The sequence below is a fragment of the Heterodontus francisci genome, chromosome 10 (assembly GCF_036365525.1).
Source record: "Heterodontus francisci isolate sHetFra1 chromosome 10, sHetFra1.hap1, whole genome shotgun sequence".
NCBI lineage: Eukaryota > Metazoa > Chordata > Chondrichthyes > Heterodontiformes > Heterodontidae > Heterodontus > Heterodontus francisci.
Window position 1 is genome coordinate 84,400,828 of NC_090380.1, and position 15,822 is coordinate 84,416,649.

At 44.8% G+C, this 15,822-nt stretch overlaps 1 protein-coding gene across 3 annotated transcripts in view; it reads right to left on the reverse strand.

Moving 5' to 3' along the window:
* LOC137374583 (NXPE family member 3-like) overlaps nt 1-15,822 on the reverse strand; it is a 45,955-nt gene that overhangs the window by 21,757 nt on the left and 8,376 nt on the right. For 2 of the 3 annotated variants that reach the window (XM_068040906.1, XM_068040907.1), the window contains exon 2: nt 10,644-10,821. The exons of the other annotated variant lie outside the window; for it this stretch is intronic. In XM_068040906.1, coding sequence (XP_067897007.1) covers nt 10,644-10,757 — 114 coding nt within the window. In that variant the 5' untranslated portion in view covers nt 10,758-10,821. The remainder of the gene's footprint in view (nt 1-10,643; nt 10,822-15,822) is intronic. 3 annotated transcript variants of the gene reach the window in all.

The window sequence follows — 15,822 nt, forward strand, 5'->3', positions numbered from 1 at the left end:
AATGTTATTGGTCCAGAATTTCCACTTCCCAAGGATGCCTTAAATTTGTTGAATGCCATATTGGCCAGGGTAATATTCACGCATCCTTGGCAGTCACCTTAAACAGGTGTTAGGCCACTGTATATGTTAGTGAAGCCTAACAATGCTTTAAGGACCCCTCTCTGAAATTGGTTAGAAACCGAGTGAATCAAACGCCAGCGTGGTCCACTCAGCTTTTCCAGTTCCTGAGGCAACCCGTGGCCTTTAAAGGCAGGTATTTTCTTTTAATTTACCTTAATGTGGTGACAGAGATACCAGGACTGCTCCCTCCATTCATCTTCTCTGTCTCCCAGGAGTTATCTGAGGGCCTTTGCTGACATGCAAATTTGTGAAGTGAAGGTGTGGAAAGAGATGCAGTGGTTTTTGTCAAGGTTCATCCCAAGCAGCTCTGTAACACAGGAGTCTGTGCTCTACGGGCTGTTCCCAGGGACGCACACCGAGACAAACATCAACTGCTGCTGGAGGACTATCAATTCGGTGAAAGACGCCCTTTGGTCTGCCCGAAACTTGCTGGTCTTCCAGCGCAAAGAGTTGTCCACCACCGAATGTTGCAGACTGGCACATTCCAAGGTCCAGGACTACGTGCTGAGGGACGCACTAAAGCTTGGGGCAGCCGCAGCAAAGGCTCAATGGGGAAAGGCCACAGTGTAAGGTTCCCCCACCAAGCTGGACTGAGGGGCTGGATCCATGGGAAACCCCTCAAACTGTATCGTTAATATTCTGAATTGCTGTAAATGTAAAACTGTAATTGACATGACAATTGTGAAACGGAAGGGTTGGGAAGAAACTCATGACAGTATTGAAGGAAACTGATCTCCCTTGCAATGTTTGTAATTTTGGTGCGGTTTGGAAACTGTTTGGCAATGTAATTTTTACAGATTTTTATGAATAAAGTCTATTTTGGAAATTAAAAAAAAAAAAATTTGTGAAGTGTTCCATATTTTTGTTTTTGTCGAGGTGTGTCCCAAGCAGCTCTGTCACACAGGAGTCTGTGCTCTACGGGCTGTTCTCAGGGGGACACACTGAGACAAACATCAACTGTTGCTGGAGGAACAGCAATTCGGTGAAAGACGCTCTTTGGTCTGCCCAAATCTTGCTGGTCTTCCAGCGCAAAGAGTTGTCCATAACTGAGTGTTGCAGACTGGCACATTCCAAGGTCCAGGACTACGTGCTGAGGGACGTACTAAAGCTTGGGGCAGCCGCTGCAAATGCTCAATGGGGAAAGACCACTGTGTAAGTCCTCCCACCATAGTGAACTGAGGGGCTGGACCCATGGGAAACCCCTCGGGCTGTATACACCAAATATGGGTTTTCTGTAAAATGTACATGGCATCCAAAATGGAATGGAAGGGTTGTGATGCAACTCACTCCTGTATTGAAGAAAACTGGTTTCCTTTGCACTTTTTTTGAATGTCAACTTGGTGCTGTTTTGAACTGTTTTGTAATGTATTTTTTTTTTTACAGATTTTTATGAATAAAGTATATTTTTGGAAATAAAATCACAGATGGCCAAAATTAGTCCAGAGGAAACTGGTGAGCTGCCTCAGGAGACCCGACAGGTGTCCACAGCTCATCGGAATTACTCATAAGGTCCTGGGCTCAATTTTCAATAAGCTTTGTCCTCCAGCTGAGTGCTGAGTCCAAAACTATTGCTTTCAGCAATGGCACGTGCAGATACGTATTGATGAAGAAGAGGTGCTTTTATGGGTGTAGCCAAGAATTAAAAAATATCAAAAAAGAGCAGAGATTTGATCTAACATTATTTTGAACTCATGAATTTAAATACATTCGCCTGCAATGTTATTCTTCGGTCTATGTTGCTGCAGTGAGAAAACAGGCTGAAATCCAGGAAATTTACAATCACCATTGATTTAACTTGTGGTACTCAATTTTGCACAGATTTGGTGAGGGTAATGGCAGAATGGAAATTATGGTGTTCAGTAAATAATGGTGTCCCTCAATCACTTGAGATTTTACTGGTGTAAAACAAACCCAGTGCCACATATATGCCATTCCAATAACACAAGTCTCCAAGAAATTCTGGGACATATGTAGTTCACATATTGTAGCCAAAAACAGTAGCTGCCAACTAGATTGAAGGATGAGGCGTCTGGCTGGTATATCCCCATACAATGCACCTGTATACATTACTATTTAATTACATCCTAGAAAATAGGTATATTCTAAAAATCAGAAAGAACATTCACAGTTCGATAGGTTTCCAGTTAGATTGTTTCACCAATTTTAACAAGCTGTTCAGTTTCTGTTTGCAGGATGAAGTAAATATAAATTAGGGGTAGTGAAATGAAACTCCTGACTGGATTTTATTTTGGTGATGGGGGTCCCGCCGACAGGCCAGAAGGCGCGGGAACAGCGGGAAGACCCCACTTTGGCCCTTTGTCAGACCCCTGGCTGAATTCAATGGTAGGCAGGCAATTAACTGCCTGGCATCGGGGATGCCGTCCCCTTTAAGGGACAAGATTTTGCTCCAAGGGCTGCTGGCCAATCAGAAGGCTGGCAGCTCAGCAGTCCCAGCAACGTCACTGGGAGCGGTGGCCACTGCTGGTAGTGCAGGAGGCCCAGAGCAACAGCTATGGAGGAGGCCGCCGAAGACAGGTGAGTGAGTTTGGATTTACTGGGGCCACTTGGAGGGGGGTTGTTACTGAGGGCAAGGAGTGTCTATCAGTGGGCTGGAGACCTTGACACTGGAGGAGCCCTTTGTGGCCACTGAGTAGCCGTGTAGGAGTGCCCCTCCCAACCTGAACTCGCTTGGCGACTGACAGGTTTGGCTAAATGCAACTGGATGCTGCCTTTGTGGCCCTTAATGAGCCACTTAAGTGGCTCGATTGGCCTCCCAGCGGACATCCCGTCCACCACAGCTGAAATGACATGGGCAGGCAACATTGGGCATGCTGCCTGATGCTGCCCCACACCATTTTGTCTGTGCCTCCACCTCCCAGCCCGTCTCCAAGGGCAGGATAAAATTCAGTCCTGCATGTCAGAACACTAGCAAATGGTGCCATGAAACCAGAGGATACAGATTCAATACTCAGCTCAAATCGCAATGTAAACTCTACAGAATGGTGCCTTCAGAGATCACAATCCATACTGACAGAGCAGAAAGCGAAAAGTAAATAGACAAGTCAATGGACAAGAAAATCGGATGAGGTGTCAAGCAGGCTACTGATTCACTATGAGCCTGTTTCATGCTGCTGGTGAAGACCAATTTCAACCCCATGGTTCCCTTGTTAGACCACTATTGAGCATCTCTTAATAACTGACCAAAGTGGGTACTGGCAGAAATGTCTGAATATACTGCACTGCTCATGTGCAATTCCAGGTTAAAAATATGGCCCTCACTTAAAGAGACAAAAACATGGTTCCTTTGATGTCTTCGAGTTAACAATGTGGATGAGAATGTTACTTCCTCCCCCCACACAACTGAAACTGGGCAGGTGGTCAGTTAAAATGGAGTGAGTGAAATTCCCTCTCTTTTCCTGTTTGTCTGGCATTACAATATGCCAGTTTTTCAAGCGTAGGAGGCACCTGCCTGAGTCAAGCAATATATATATGAAAATTGTGGTCATATTACATCAATAGGACCCTAATGCCATTTCAATATAGAACTATTTATTTTCTCCTCTGTGTAAAATAGTGTGCCTTGAAGACTCTGTCTAAAAAGTGTACTTTTAAGACAGAGTGAGAAGCTTTAAGATGGAGAAAAGTGAGTGCAGCAGCTGCACCTGTTACCTAGGCAACAACAGGAGAGTGAGGAGGGCACATGGTGTAATGCTTTAATTTGACTGTGTGCAGGGACTGGCTGAAACCGGTTTTGAGAGACACCAGCAAAGCATGCTTACTGGAGGAAGGAGCTGTTTAATTCTCTCAGTAGAAATTCTGCAATGAGCTATAGGCAGTGTTAATTGCCTAAGGAGAAAAAAAAACCTTTGAAGAGAACATTTGTATTGCTGGAGGTAGCAAAATTCCTTTTCTGTACTTCCAATCTAAGAAGTCTTTGCTTCAAGATTGACTCTCTCGACTGATTGTGTTTTCTGGAATTTGCAGTAAAGTTTCGACTGAAAGACTACCAATTTTAAAATCCAAATATAGACCTGTCGTTACACTCCATGCTGAAAAGATTGTGTGATGTCTGCTGCAGCCGAAGTGCTTTGAATGTCTATCAAGTAAAGACTGTTCATCAAATTAGTGTGGAAACTTCGAATGGCATCTGATTTTTTTTACACTAGGATTCCTCACCTATCAGGAACGTAACCCACAAGGACTTACAACCCAGTTATTTATTCATTCTTAAGAAACAGCTAATTTTTAAAACACCATTTTTAAAAAACAGTTAACAGATTTTGAATGTATGTGTGAGCATGGGGGTTAGGTTAAATAAGAAGTTATAAGCTCTTTAGAAATAAATTTATCTTAATAGTGTTAAGATTTAGGTTATTAATAAATACTTAATTTGTTGTTGTCCAAAGATAGCTGGTTTGGTGTATTTTTCCTATTCTTGGAGTTAATAAAGTGTTTAATTTGGCTGTTTTCCGGTTAGGTGGGGAAACTTTAATAATATGCTGCGACCCGTGGAGTGATGGGACTGAATTGACAGTGCATTGCTCCCCCATCGGTCATAACAATAGGAGTAAGTGTAAGTGGGGTTCCTGTAACAGCTGGCTCGACAGCTGAAACCTGGCCAGTTTAAAATTCTGGGGTCAGGAGGAGATGGAGTGCTTCTACGGACCCCCACAAGGAAAGTGGAGACCTCCCTTCACTTCAAAAACAAAAACTCATCAAGAAAGACCCATCTGTGGCTCACTCAGGAAATTAAGGAGAGTATTAGACTAAAAGAAGCGGCTTACAACTTTGCAAAAAAAGTAGCAAGTCTGAGGATTGGGAGTGTTTTGGAAATGAACAAAGGGCCACAAAAAGTTTATAAAAAGAAAAAAAAATAGAATGAGAGTAAACTAGCCATCAATATCAAAACAGATTGTAAGAGCTTTTATAAGTACATAAAAAGGAAAAGAATAGCTAAAGTAGACGTTGGTCCCTTAGAGGCAGAACAAAGAACAAAGAACAAAGAACAGTACAGCACAGGAACAGGCCATTCGGCCCTCCAAGCCTGCGCCGATCTTGATGCCTGCCGAAACTAACACCTTCTGCACTTCCGGGGCCCATATCCCTCTATTCCCTTCCTATTCATATATTTGTCAAGATGTCTCTTAAACGTCGCTATCGTATCTGCTTCCACCACCTCCCCTGGCAGCATGTTCCAGGCACTCACCACCCTCTGTGTAAAAAACTTGCCTCGCACATCCCCTCTAAACTTTGCCCCTCGCCCCTTAAACCTATGTCCCCTAGTAACTGACTCTTCCACCCTGAGAAAAAGCTTCTGACTATCCACTCTGTCCATGCCGCTCATAACTTTGTAAACCTCTATCATGTCCCCCCTCCACCTCCGTTGTTCCAGTGAAAACAATCCGAGTTTTTCCAACCTCTCCTCATATCTAATGCCCTCCAGACCAGGCAACATCCTGGTAAACCTCCTCTGTACCCTCTCCAAAGCCTCCACGTCCTTCTGGTAGTGTGGCGACCAGAATTGCACGCAATATTCTCAGAGACAGGAGAAATCATCATGGGGAATGAGGAAATGGCATTGAACAAATATTTTGCGTCTGTCTTCACAGTAGAAGACACAAGTTCCACACCAGAAATAGGCAGTAACCTAGGGGCTAAAAAGAGTGAGGAAATTAAGGATATTGATATCAGCCGAGAAAACATATAGGAGAAACTTGAGGGACTAAAATCTGACAAGTCACCCCGGGACCAGATGGCCTACATCCTACGGTTCAGGAATGGTCCCATCAAATTGGAAGTTGGCAAATATTACACCGCTTTTCAAGGAAGGATGTAGAGAGAAAACAGAGAACTACAGGCGAATTAGCCTAACATCAGTCATTGGGAAGATGCTAGAAACTATTATTAAAGAAGTCTTAACACTGCACTTGGAAAAGCATAGTATGATTAGAATAAGTCAGCATGATTTTACTAAAGGGAGATCCTGTTTGACAAATTTATTAGTGTTTTTTGAGGATGTAACTAGCAGGGTAGATAAAGGGGAACCAGTAGTATACCTGGATTTTCAAAAGGCATTTGATAAGGTGTCACATAGGCAAGATAAGGGCTCATGGTGTTGGAGGTAATAGAGGATAGAGGATTGGTTAACAGACAGAAAGCAGAGAGTGGGCATAAATGGGGCATTTTCAAGTTGGCAGGCAGTGAACGGTGGGGTGTCGCAAGGATCAGTGTTGGGCCTCAGCTATTTACACTCTATACTAATGACTTGGATGAAGATGCAGAGAGTAATGTATCTAAGTTTCCTGATGATACAAAGCTCGGTGGAAAGATAAGCTGTGGGGAGGACATAGAGAGACTGCAAAGAGATATAGACTGGTTAAGTGAGTGGGCAACAAGATGGCAAATGGAGTATAATGTAGGGAAATGTGAAGTTGTTCACTTTGGAAATTAAAATAGAAAAGCAGAATTTTTTTAAAAAGGTGTCAAACTGGTAAGTGTTGATGTTCAGGGAGACTTGGGGGTATTCGTTCAAGGAACGCACAAAATTAACATGCAGGTGCAGCAGGCTATTAGGAAGTCAAATGGCATGTCGGCCTTAATTTCAAGGGTATTGGAGTACAGGAATAAGGAAGTCTTACTAAAATTGTACAGGGCTTTGGTGAGACCGCACCTGGAATACTGTGTGCAGTTTTTGGTTTCCACATTTAAGAAAGGATATACCTGTACTGGAGATGGTGCAGCAAAGCTTTACTAAATTGGTCCCTGGGATGAGGGGGTTATCCTATGACGAGAGGCTGAGTAAATTGGGGCAACATTCTCTGGAGTTTAAAAGAATGAGAAGTGATCTAATTGAGACATACAAGATTCTGAAAGGGCTTGATAGGGTAGATACTGAGAGATTGGTCCCACTGGTCAGGGAATCTAGAACATGGGGACACAGTCTCAGGATAAGGGGCCACTCATTCAGGACTGAGATGAGGAGAAATTACTTCACTCAAAGGGTTATAAATCTTTGGAATTCTCTACCACTGAGGGTTGTGGATGCTCCATCATTGAATACATTTAAAGCTGGTATAGATAGATGTTTGGTCTTGTGGGGAATCAAGGGATATGGGGAGCAGGCAGGAAAGTGGAATTGAAGCCCAAGATCAGCCATGATCATATTGAATGGCGGAGCAGGCTCGATGGACCATATGGTCTAATTCTGCTCTTATTTCTTGTGTTCTTGTGACTCCAGCACCCCATTGCAAACTGCTGACTGCCCCAGAACCCTTGTCGCACTCATCCCATATTTACCTTGGGCCCATCCGGGACCTCTGTGCTGTCCAACATTCTGCCACTTCCCACTAAATTGTCGCACATTTTAGGTCAGTAAGCTGGCCAGTGACATGTCAATGAGGCACAGCTATTAAAATCTACTGGGCCTCCCACTGCTGCTCACCTGTGCATCTGTTAGGCTGCTTTCCCACCCAGGAGTTAAAATTCCCACCACTAGCTCTGGAAATCCACAGCTGTTTTGGCACATTCCCACTGTAATTTCTGTTGGACATAAGGCGCCAGGACTGGATTTATGTTAGGACCTAGTGTAGAATTGGCACAGGTAAGTCTTGTCTCACCAGGTGTACCTTCTTGACACCTAAAAAAAAAGCAGGACCCACAAGAAATCTGTGACTGGACCCCTGCAGATCCTACCTCTGGACTATGATCCACCTACAGAACATCAAGCCATTGTATCCAGGACTATCACTGGCCTCATCTTCTCTAGAGATCTTCCCTTCATGGCCTTCAACCTCATAGTTCCCCAACCCCGTACAGCCCGCTTCAACCTCCTTCCCAAAATCCACAAACAAGACTGTCCTGGTAGATCGCTTGTTTCAGTCTGTTCCTGCCCCACTGAACTGATTTCTTCCTATCCTGACTCTATTTTTACTCCCCTTGCCCAGTTTCTTCCCACCTATATCAGTGACTCTTCCCATGCCCTCTGTCACTGCATCTGTTTTCAGTTTCCTGATCCTTACTATCTCCTATTCACCATGGGCTTTCTGTCCCTCTACAACAGCATGGTCTAATAGCTCTCTGCTAGTGGAGGTTCAAACAATCACATCCACCACCCCCTCCTCTGCCTGGCTGAACATGTTCTCACATTGAACAACTTCTTCTAAATAAATGGTGTTGCTATGGGTACCTTCATGGGTCCTAGCTATACCTGCCTTTTTGTAGGATATGTGGAACATTCCTCGTTCCAGTCCTACTCTGCCCCTCCCTCACCACTTCGTCCAGTACATTGATGACTGTATCGATGCCCACTTCCTGCTCTCACCCTGAAGTGGAAAATTTCATTGACTTTGTTTCCAATTTCCACCCTTCTCTCACCTTCACATGGTCCATCTCCGACTCTTCCCTTCCCTTCCTCGACTTTTCAGTTGCAATTTCTGGGGGTAGACTATCAACCAATATTCACGAGAGGCCCACAGATAACCACAGCTGTCTGGTTTAAAGGCTTGCTACCTGACCCGAACCCAACGACATGTGTCAGGTCCGGGTTGGGTCGGGTTGCTCTTCCAGGTCTGGCTTTTGGGCTCGGCTCGGGTCGGGCCAGGTCCCCGTCAGGCCAGAACTGGGTCGGGCTCGGTCCGGGTAGGACACACACGGTATTAATTGGGCTTGAAAGGTTGTTTAAAAAGATGAAGACTGGAGCCCAAAGTCAATGATTGTTTGGTCATGAGTTAAACAGAAACCCTTGGAGTTGCGCCAAGACAGGTTGTGGCACACTGTACCAGTATCTGTATTGCTTAAAATAAGTCCTGACAGTGATCAAATTATATTTTTTGATATAAATACTGCATATTTTATAATAATTAATCACTCAGGACTTTCCTGGTCTCAGTTGCTCACTGGATAAACTTGCAGCAAGTATTTCAATCTGTAAAGCAGGAGTCTAGGTAATGTATAATGATATTTTCTGAGCCTTTGGGCAATTGCTGTGTTTCCCTTCCCTCCCAGAACCATGATAGGGTTCCCCTTATATTCACCTTCCACTCCACCAGCCTCCATATTCAACAGATCATCCTCTATCATTTCCATCACCTCCAGCGTAATGCCACCCACAAACACATCTCTCCCTCCCCTTTCAGCATTCCGAAGGGACTGTTCCCTCTGTGACACCCTGATCCATGCCTCAGTCAGCCCCAACACCTCCCCGCTCTCCTATGGCACCTGCCCTTTTATCACTTCGCTCTTCACTGTCCAAGGCCCCAAACACTCCTTCCAAGTGAAACAGCAATTTACTTGTACTTCTTTCAATTTAGTATACTGTAGTCACTGCTCACAATATGGTCTCTTCTACATTGCGGAGACTAAATGCAGACTGGGTGACTGCTTTGCAGAACACCTCCGTTCAGTCCGCAAGCGCAACCTCAAGTTTTCTGCTGCTTGTAATTTCAATTCTCCACCTTGCTCCCACACTGACCTTTCTGTCTTTGGCCTGCTGCAGTGTTCCAATAAAGCTCAACACAAGCTCCAGAAACAGCACCTCATCTTTCGATGAGGTGCTTTACAGCCTTCAGGTCTCAACATTGAGTTCAATAAATTTAGATCATAACCTCTGCTCCCATTTTTTATTTTTTCATGTTTTTTTGATGATTCGTTTCCCCCTCCCGCACTTGCTTCTTTCTTAATCCCTTTAGTTTGTGTTAGGACAGCTGCTATCCAGATATTTACACCTCATCCAGACACAGCTTTTGTTTCTTTACTTGTCCCATTACCACTCCCCTTGACTATGTACCATGAAACATTTTGTCATTTAATCTCTCCTGCCCTCACCCTATCTCAGATCTTCCCTTTTGTTCTTCTTCCCCTCCCCCTTTCACTTTTTTTTATTCATTCCTGGGATGTGGGCGTCGCTGGCCAGGCCAGCATTTATTATCCATCCATAATTGCCCTTGAGAAGGTGGTGGTGAGCTGCCTTCTTGAACTGCTACAGTCCATGTGAGGTAGGTACACCCACAATGCTATTAGAAGGGAGTTCCAGGATTTTGACCCAGCAACAGTAAAGGAACAGCGATATAGTTCCAAGTCAGGATGGTGTGTGGCTTGGAGGGGAACTTGCAGGTGGTTACCCATGCATCGTGTTCCCATGCATCTGCTGCCCTTGTCCTTCTAGGCGATAGAGGTCACGGGTTTGGAAGATGCTGTTGAAGGAGGCTTGGTGATTTGCTCAAAACCTTTTACATTTCTAACTTTTCCCAGTTCTGATGAAAGGTCACACATACCTGAAATGTTTTTCTGTTTTTTCTCTCCACAGATGCTGCCTGACCACTGAGTATTTCCATCAATTTCTGTTTTTATTTCAGATTTACAGCTTCCACAGAATTTTGCTTGTGTTGTGTTGATGAGGACCCGACTAATCTTTTCTATTTGGAATGAGTATTTAATATGCATATCACATTTTTAATCACTGCCCCTTCAAGCTTTCTTTGGCATAACGGTTTACTTTGAACACATTGTTTAATTACTCTACACACCTTTATCCAATCGACGGTTAGAAGCAGAACCAGCAATACCATCACCATCAACAACATGAAAAGGCACAAGTGTGTGGAGAAGGGAAGCAAGGATTTTGTGCGTTTTTCATCCATAATTGGAGCTCACAGTTCATCCGTATTATCAATCAGTTTGGTCAATACTTCTTGCTTCTGAAATCTGAAAAAAGAATCACAGCCTAGAAAGCTAAGGACTGGAGAAACCGGAGGTCATTCTTGCCGTCAGATCTCTCATATTGTTTTATATTTTACTTATACAGCAACATGTCAGCAAGCAATCATTCATTGTTGTAAGGTGACATTAATGTCAGTTTGCCATAGCAAGAAATGGAGGAGATAGTCAGGGGAAACATTTTCTGAGACTATTGAAAGCAGAGGGCTGAGTTTTCCCTGCTCCAGACTGGCAGGCTTGGAGGCAGGAGGGGGGCCAGGAAAATAGGGGGAAGTGTGTCTGGACGGGTCCATGAAGCAGTCCCTCTGCTGGGGACGGTTCCCAGGGGCAGCCGAGGAGTGAATTGCTAGCCTGATGCACGGAGGCGGGCAGGCAATTTACATGCTTAAGGCCAAAATTTGGGGTGATTTTGTGGGATCGCCGGCATGGTACCAGCAGTGGGGCATCCCCCTGCCATGTGGGAAGCTGTAAGCTCCATGTAGGCCAGAGGGGGAGTGGGCATCAGAATGGGAAGTGCCACGTCCCAAAGAGGGGGCCGCTGTCAGAAAAGGCTGCACCTGAAGCCCAAACGTTTCCGATGGAGGGGTTTCACCTCTATTCCGAAGGGCCTACTGGCTTGGTGCCTCTGAAAATTCCATTTAGATTAAAGCCTCCAACCTGCTCACCTTTCCCAGTGGGGCTGCTGAGGCTTTAGAGCTACCGGCCCTGTGACTGGGCTGGCAGCATTGGAAGCCTGCCTGTCGTTCTTAGTAGGATGGTGAGCGTGGAGGTGGCCAATTAGGAAACTGCCTCTGGGAAGATTGCTCAGCCAGTCTCATGGTGAGTGTGGTCCCGGTCAGGTTCTGAAGCCTGCGGCAAAATTCTGTGCAGACAGTTGGACTATTCTTTCTGCTGAAGTAGTGATTACAGTGAAGATGCGCTAATCTCTATTTGTTCTCATGCATGACTGAGAAGTGGCAAATCAGCAAGCAAATGCAGAAATGAACACTTCACAAGGTTCAAGAAAATTATAAACAAATTAAATTAGTTCAAAAAAGAAAAAGCCAATCTAACAGTCATGTGCGAATAGCAGATTTCTAGCCTTACTTTTAAGTCACAAAGCACATTTCACTCATGAGGCTATGCAGATGTTGGTAGTTACTGTTTTTTTTTATTCATTCATGGGATTTTTGGGCGTCGCTGGTCAGGCCAGCATTTATTGTCCATCCCTAATTGCCCTTGAGAAGGGGTGGTGAGCTGACTTCTTGAACTGCTGCAGTCCATGTGAGGTAAGTACACCCACAGTGCTGTCAGGAAGGGAGTTCCAGGATTTTGACCCAGCGACAGTGAAGGAACGGCGATATAGTTCCAAGTCAGGATGGTGTGTGACTTGGAGGGGAACTGGCAGGTGGTGGTGTTCCCTGCATTTGCTCGCCTTGTTCTTCTAGTTGGTAGAGGTCGCGGGTTTGGAAGGTGCTGTCTAAGGAGCCTTGGTGCCTTGCTGCAGTACATCCTGTAGATGGTACACACTGCTGCCACTGTGCGTCGGTGGTGAAGGGAGTGAATGTTTGTAGATGGTGTGCCAATCGAGCGGGCTGCTTTGTCCTGGATGGGGTCGAGCTTCTTGAGTGTTGTTGGAGCTGCACCCATCCAGGCAAGTGGAGAGTATTCCATCACACTCCTGACTTGTGCCTTGTAGATGGTGGACAGGCTTTGGGGAGTCAGGAGGTGAGTCACTCAAAGAACAAAGAACAGTACAGCACAGGAACAGGCCATTCAGCCCTCCAAGCCGGCGCCAATCTTGATGTCTGCCTAAACTAAAACCTTCTGCACTTCCAGGGACCGTATCCCTCTATTCTCATCCTATTCATGTATTTGTCAAGATGCCTCTTAAACGTCGCTATCGTACCTGCTTCCAATACCTCCCCCGGCAGCAGGTTCCAGGCACTCACCACCTTCTGTGTAAAGAACTGCCTCACACATCCCCTCTAAACTTTGCCCCTCTCACCTTAAACCTATGTCCCCTAGTAACTGACTCTTCCACCCTGGGAAAAAGCTTCCACTCTGTCCATGCCGCCCATAACTTTGTAAACCTCTATCATGTCACCCCTCCACCTCCGTCGTTCCAGTGAAAACAATCCGAGTTTTTCCAACCTCTCCTCATAGCTAATGCCCTCCAGACCAGGCAACATCCTGGTAAACCTCTTCTGTACCCTCTCCAAAGCCTCCATGTCCTTCTGGTAGTGTGGCGACCAGAATTGCACGCAATATTCTAAGTGTGGCCTAACTAAAGTTCTGTACAGCTGCAGCATGACTTGCCAATTTTTATACTCTATGCCCCGACCGATGAAGGCAAGCATGCCGTATGCCTTCTTGACTACCTTATCCACCTGCGTTGCCACTTTCAGTGACCTGTGGACCTGTACGCCGAGATCTCTCTGCCTGTTAATACTCCTAAGGGTTCTGCCATTTACTGTATACTTCCCACTTGCATTAGACCTTCCAAAATGCATTACCTCACATTTGTCCGGATTAAACTCCATCTGCCATTTCTCCACCCAAGTCTCCAAACGATCTATATCCTGTTGTATCCTCTGACAATCCTCATCACTATCCGCAACTCCACCAACCTTTGTGTCGTCCGCAAACTTACTAATCAGACCAGCTACATTTTCCTCCAAATCATTTATATATACTACAAAGAGCAAAGGTCCCAGCACTGATCCCTGCGGAACACCACTAGTCACATCCCTCCATTCAGAAAAGCACCCTTCCACTGCTATCCTCTGTCTCCTATGACAGAGCCAGTTCTGTATCCATCTTGCCAGCTCACCTCTGATCCCGTGTGACTTCACCTTTTGAACCATCTGCCATGAGGGACCTGGTCAAAGGCTTTACTGAAGTCCATATAGATAACATCCACTGCCCTTCCTTCATCAATCATCTTTGTCACTTCCTCAAAAAACTCAATCAAATTAGTGAGACACGACCTCCCCTTCACAAAACCATGCTGCCTCTCGATAATAAGTTCGTTTGTTTCCAAATGGGAGTAAATCCTGTCCCGAAGAACCCTCTCTAATAATTTCCCTACCACTGATGTAAGGCTCACCGGCCTATAATTTCCTGGATTATCCTTGCTACCCTTCTTAAACAAAGGAACAACATTGGCTATTCTCCAGTCCTCTGGGATCTCACCTGTAGCCAATGAGGATGCAAAGATTTCTGTCATGGCCCCAGCAATTTCTTCCGTTGCCTCCCTTAGTATTCTGGGGTAGATCCCATCAGGCCCTGGGGACTTATCTACCTTAATGCTTTGCAAGACACCCAACACCTCCTCCTTTTTGATAATGAGATGACTGAGACTATCTACACTCCCTTCCCTCGGCTCATCATCCACCAAGTCCTTCTCTTTGGTGAATACTGATGCAAAGTACTCATTTAGTACCTCACCCATTTCCTCTGGCTCCACACATAGATTCCCTTCTCTGTCCTTGAGCGGGCCAACCCTTTCCCTAGTTACCCTCTTGCTCTTTATACATGTATAAAAAGCCTTGGGATTATCCTTAATTTTGTTTGCCAATGACTTTTCATGACCCCTTTTAGCCCTCCTGACTCCTTGCTTAAGTTCCTTTCTACAGTCTTTATATTCCTCAGGATTCCTAGCCTCTGATCTGCTCTTGTAGCCACGGTATTTATATGGCTACTCCAGTTCAGTTTCTGGTCAATGGTAGCCCCTAGGATGTTGATAGTGGGGGATTCAGCGATGGTAATGTCATTGAATGTCAAGGGCAGATGGTTAGATTCTCTCTTGTTGGAGATGGTCATTGCCTGGCACTTGTGTGGTGCGCATGTTACTTGCCACTTATCAGCTCAAGCCTGGATATTGTCCAGGTCTTTCTGCATTTATGCACAGATACTTCAGTATCTGAGGAGTCACGAATGGTGCTGAACATTGTGCAATCATTATTGTATTATTGGTGGTTACTGTAATGGTCACATATGATTGTTTCATTCTTCGACCACCCAGTAAGGTCATTGCGGGGTGGATCTTAACTTGTGTGATGATGTAAAATGGGTGATAGTGAATCAACAGTCCTTTTTCCATCTGTCCTGATATTTCTTTTTTTTGAAGTGGGTAGAAATAAATATCAGGAAAGATGTAAAACAGGCAGCTGATTGGCTATCATCAGTTCTACACTATCGTCCAAAGTCAAAGTCTTCCCCAGGAGTATGATAGCAAGTGACTGACGATGTGGTCAATGCTGTGTCCAAAATGTATTGGCTTCTGTCCCATTTAAACACTAGTGAGGTTTCTGCCACTTTCTCAACTGTCCTGTGAGTCTGTAAGGGATCTTCCTAGGTGGCCTTGGGATTTGCAGTCAAAATGCCTTCTAATAGGCCTTGGGGAACTCAAGTCTGTTTATTGCAGGCAGGTTCCCTACAGAACCTTAAGAAGGCTGCATGCAGCTAAGGGTAGGAGAGAATTGATCCTAGAAGGATTGATTACCTAATAATGGCTAAAATTTTCCTGACGTGGCCATAAAATACATAATTAAAAGGTTCTCTTTCAACTTGTTAAGAGCCTCTTCCTCCTTCATTCAGGCTTCCCAGCCCAACTATGAAAATGACTCTGTCTCCACAGTTTATGACAGGGTCTACGGTGTTGGCTGAAGTTGGACAAGAGTGCCACTTGCTGCACTTCTAAAATTTTGGGGCCTCAGAGAAAAACAATAATTATCAACAATAATATTGAACTTCACATTTCACCAAGGAATGTAGTGTGCTGCTGCAATTTAAAATAAAATGATTTAAATAAATAGTGAAGAAGTTCTGTATATCTTTGTTAGAAATGTGGCAGATCATAAGCTTTGAAGCCTCTATATTATGAACAGATAGGACTTGGTTTTAGTTGGGACCATATTAAAGGAAGCCAGGGAGGAAATAGTGGATGCGCTGAGGATAATCTTCAAATCCTCACTGGATATAGGCGAGGTGCCAGAGGATTGGAGG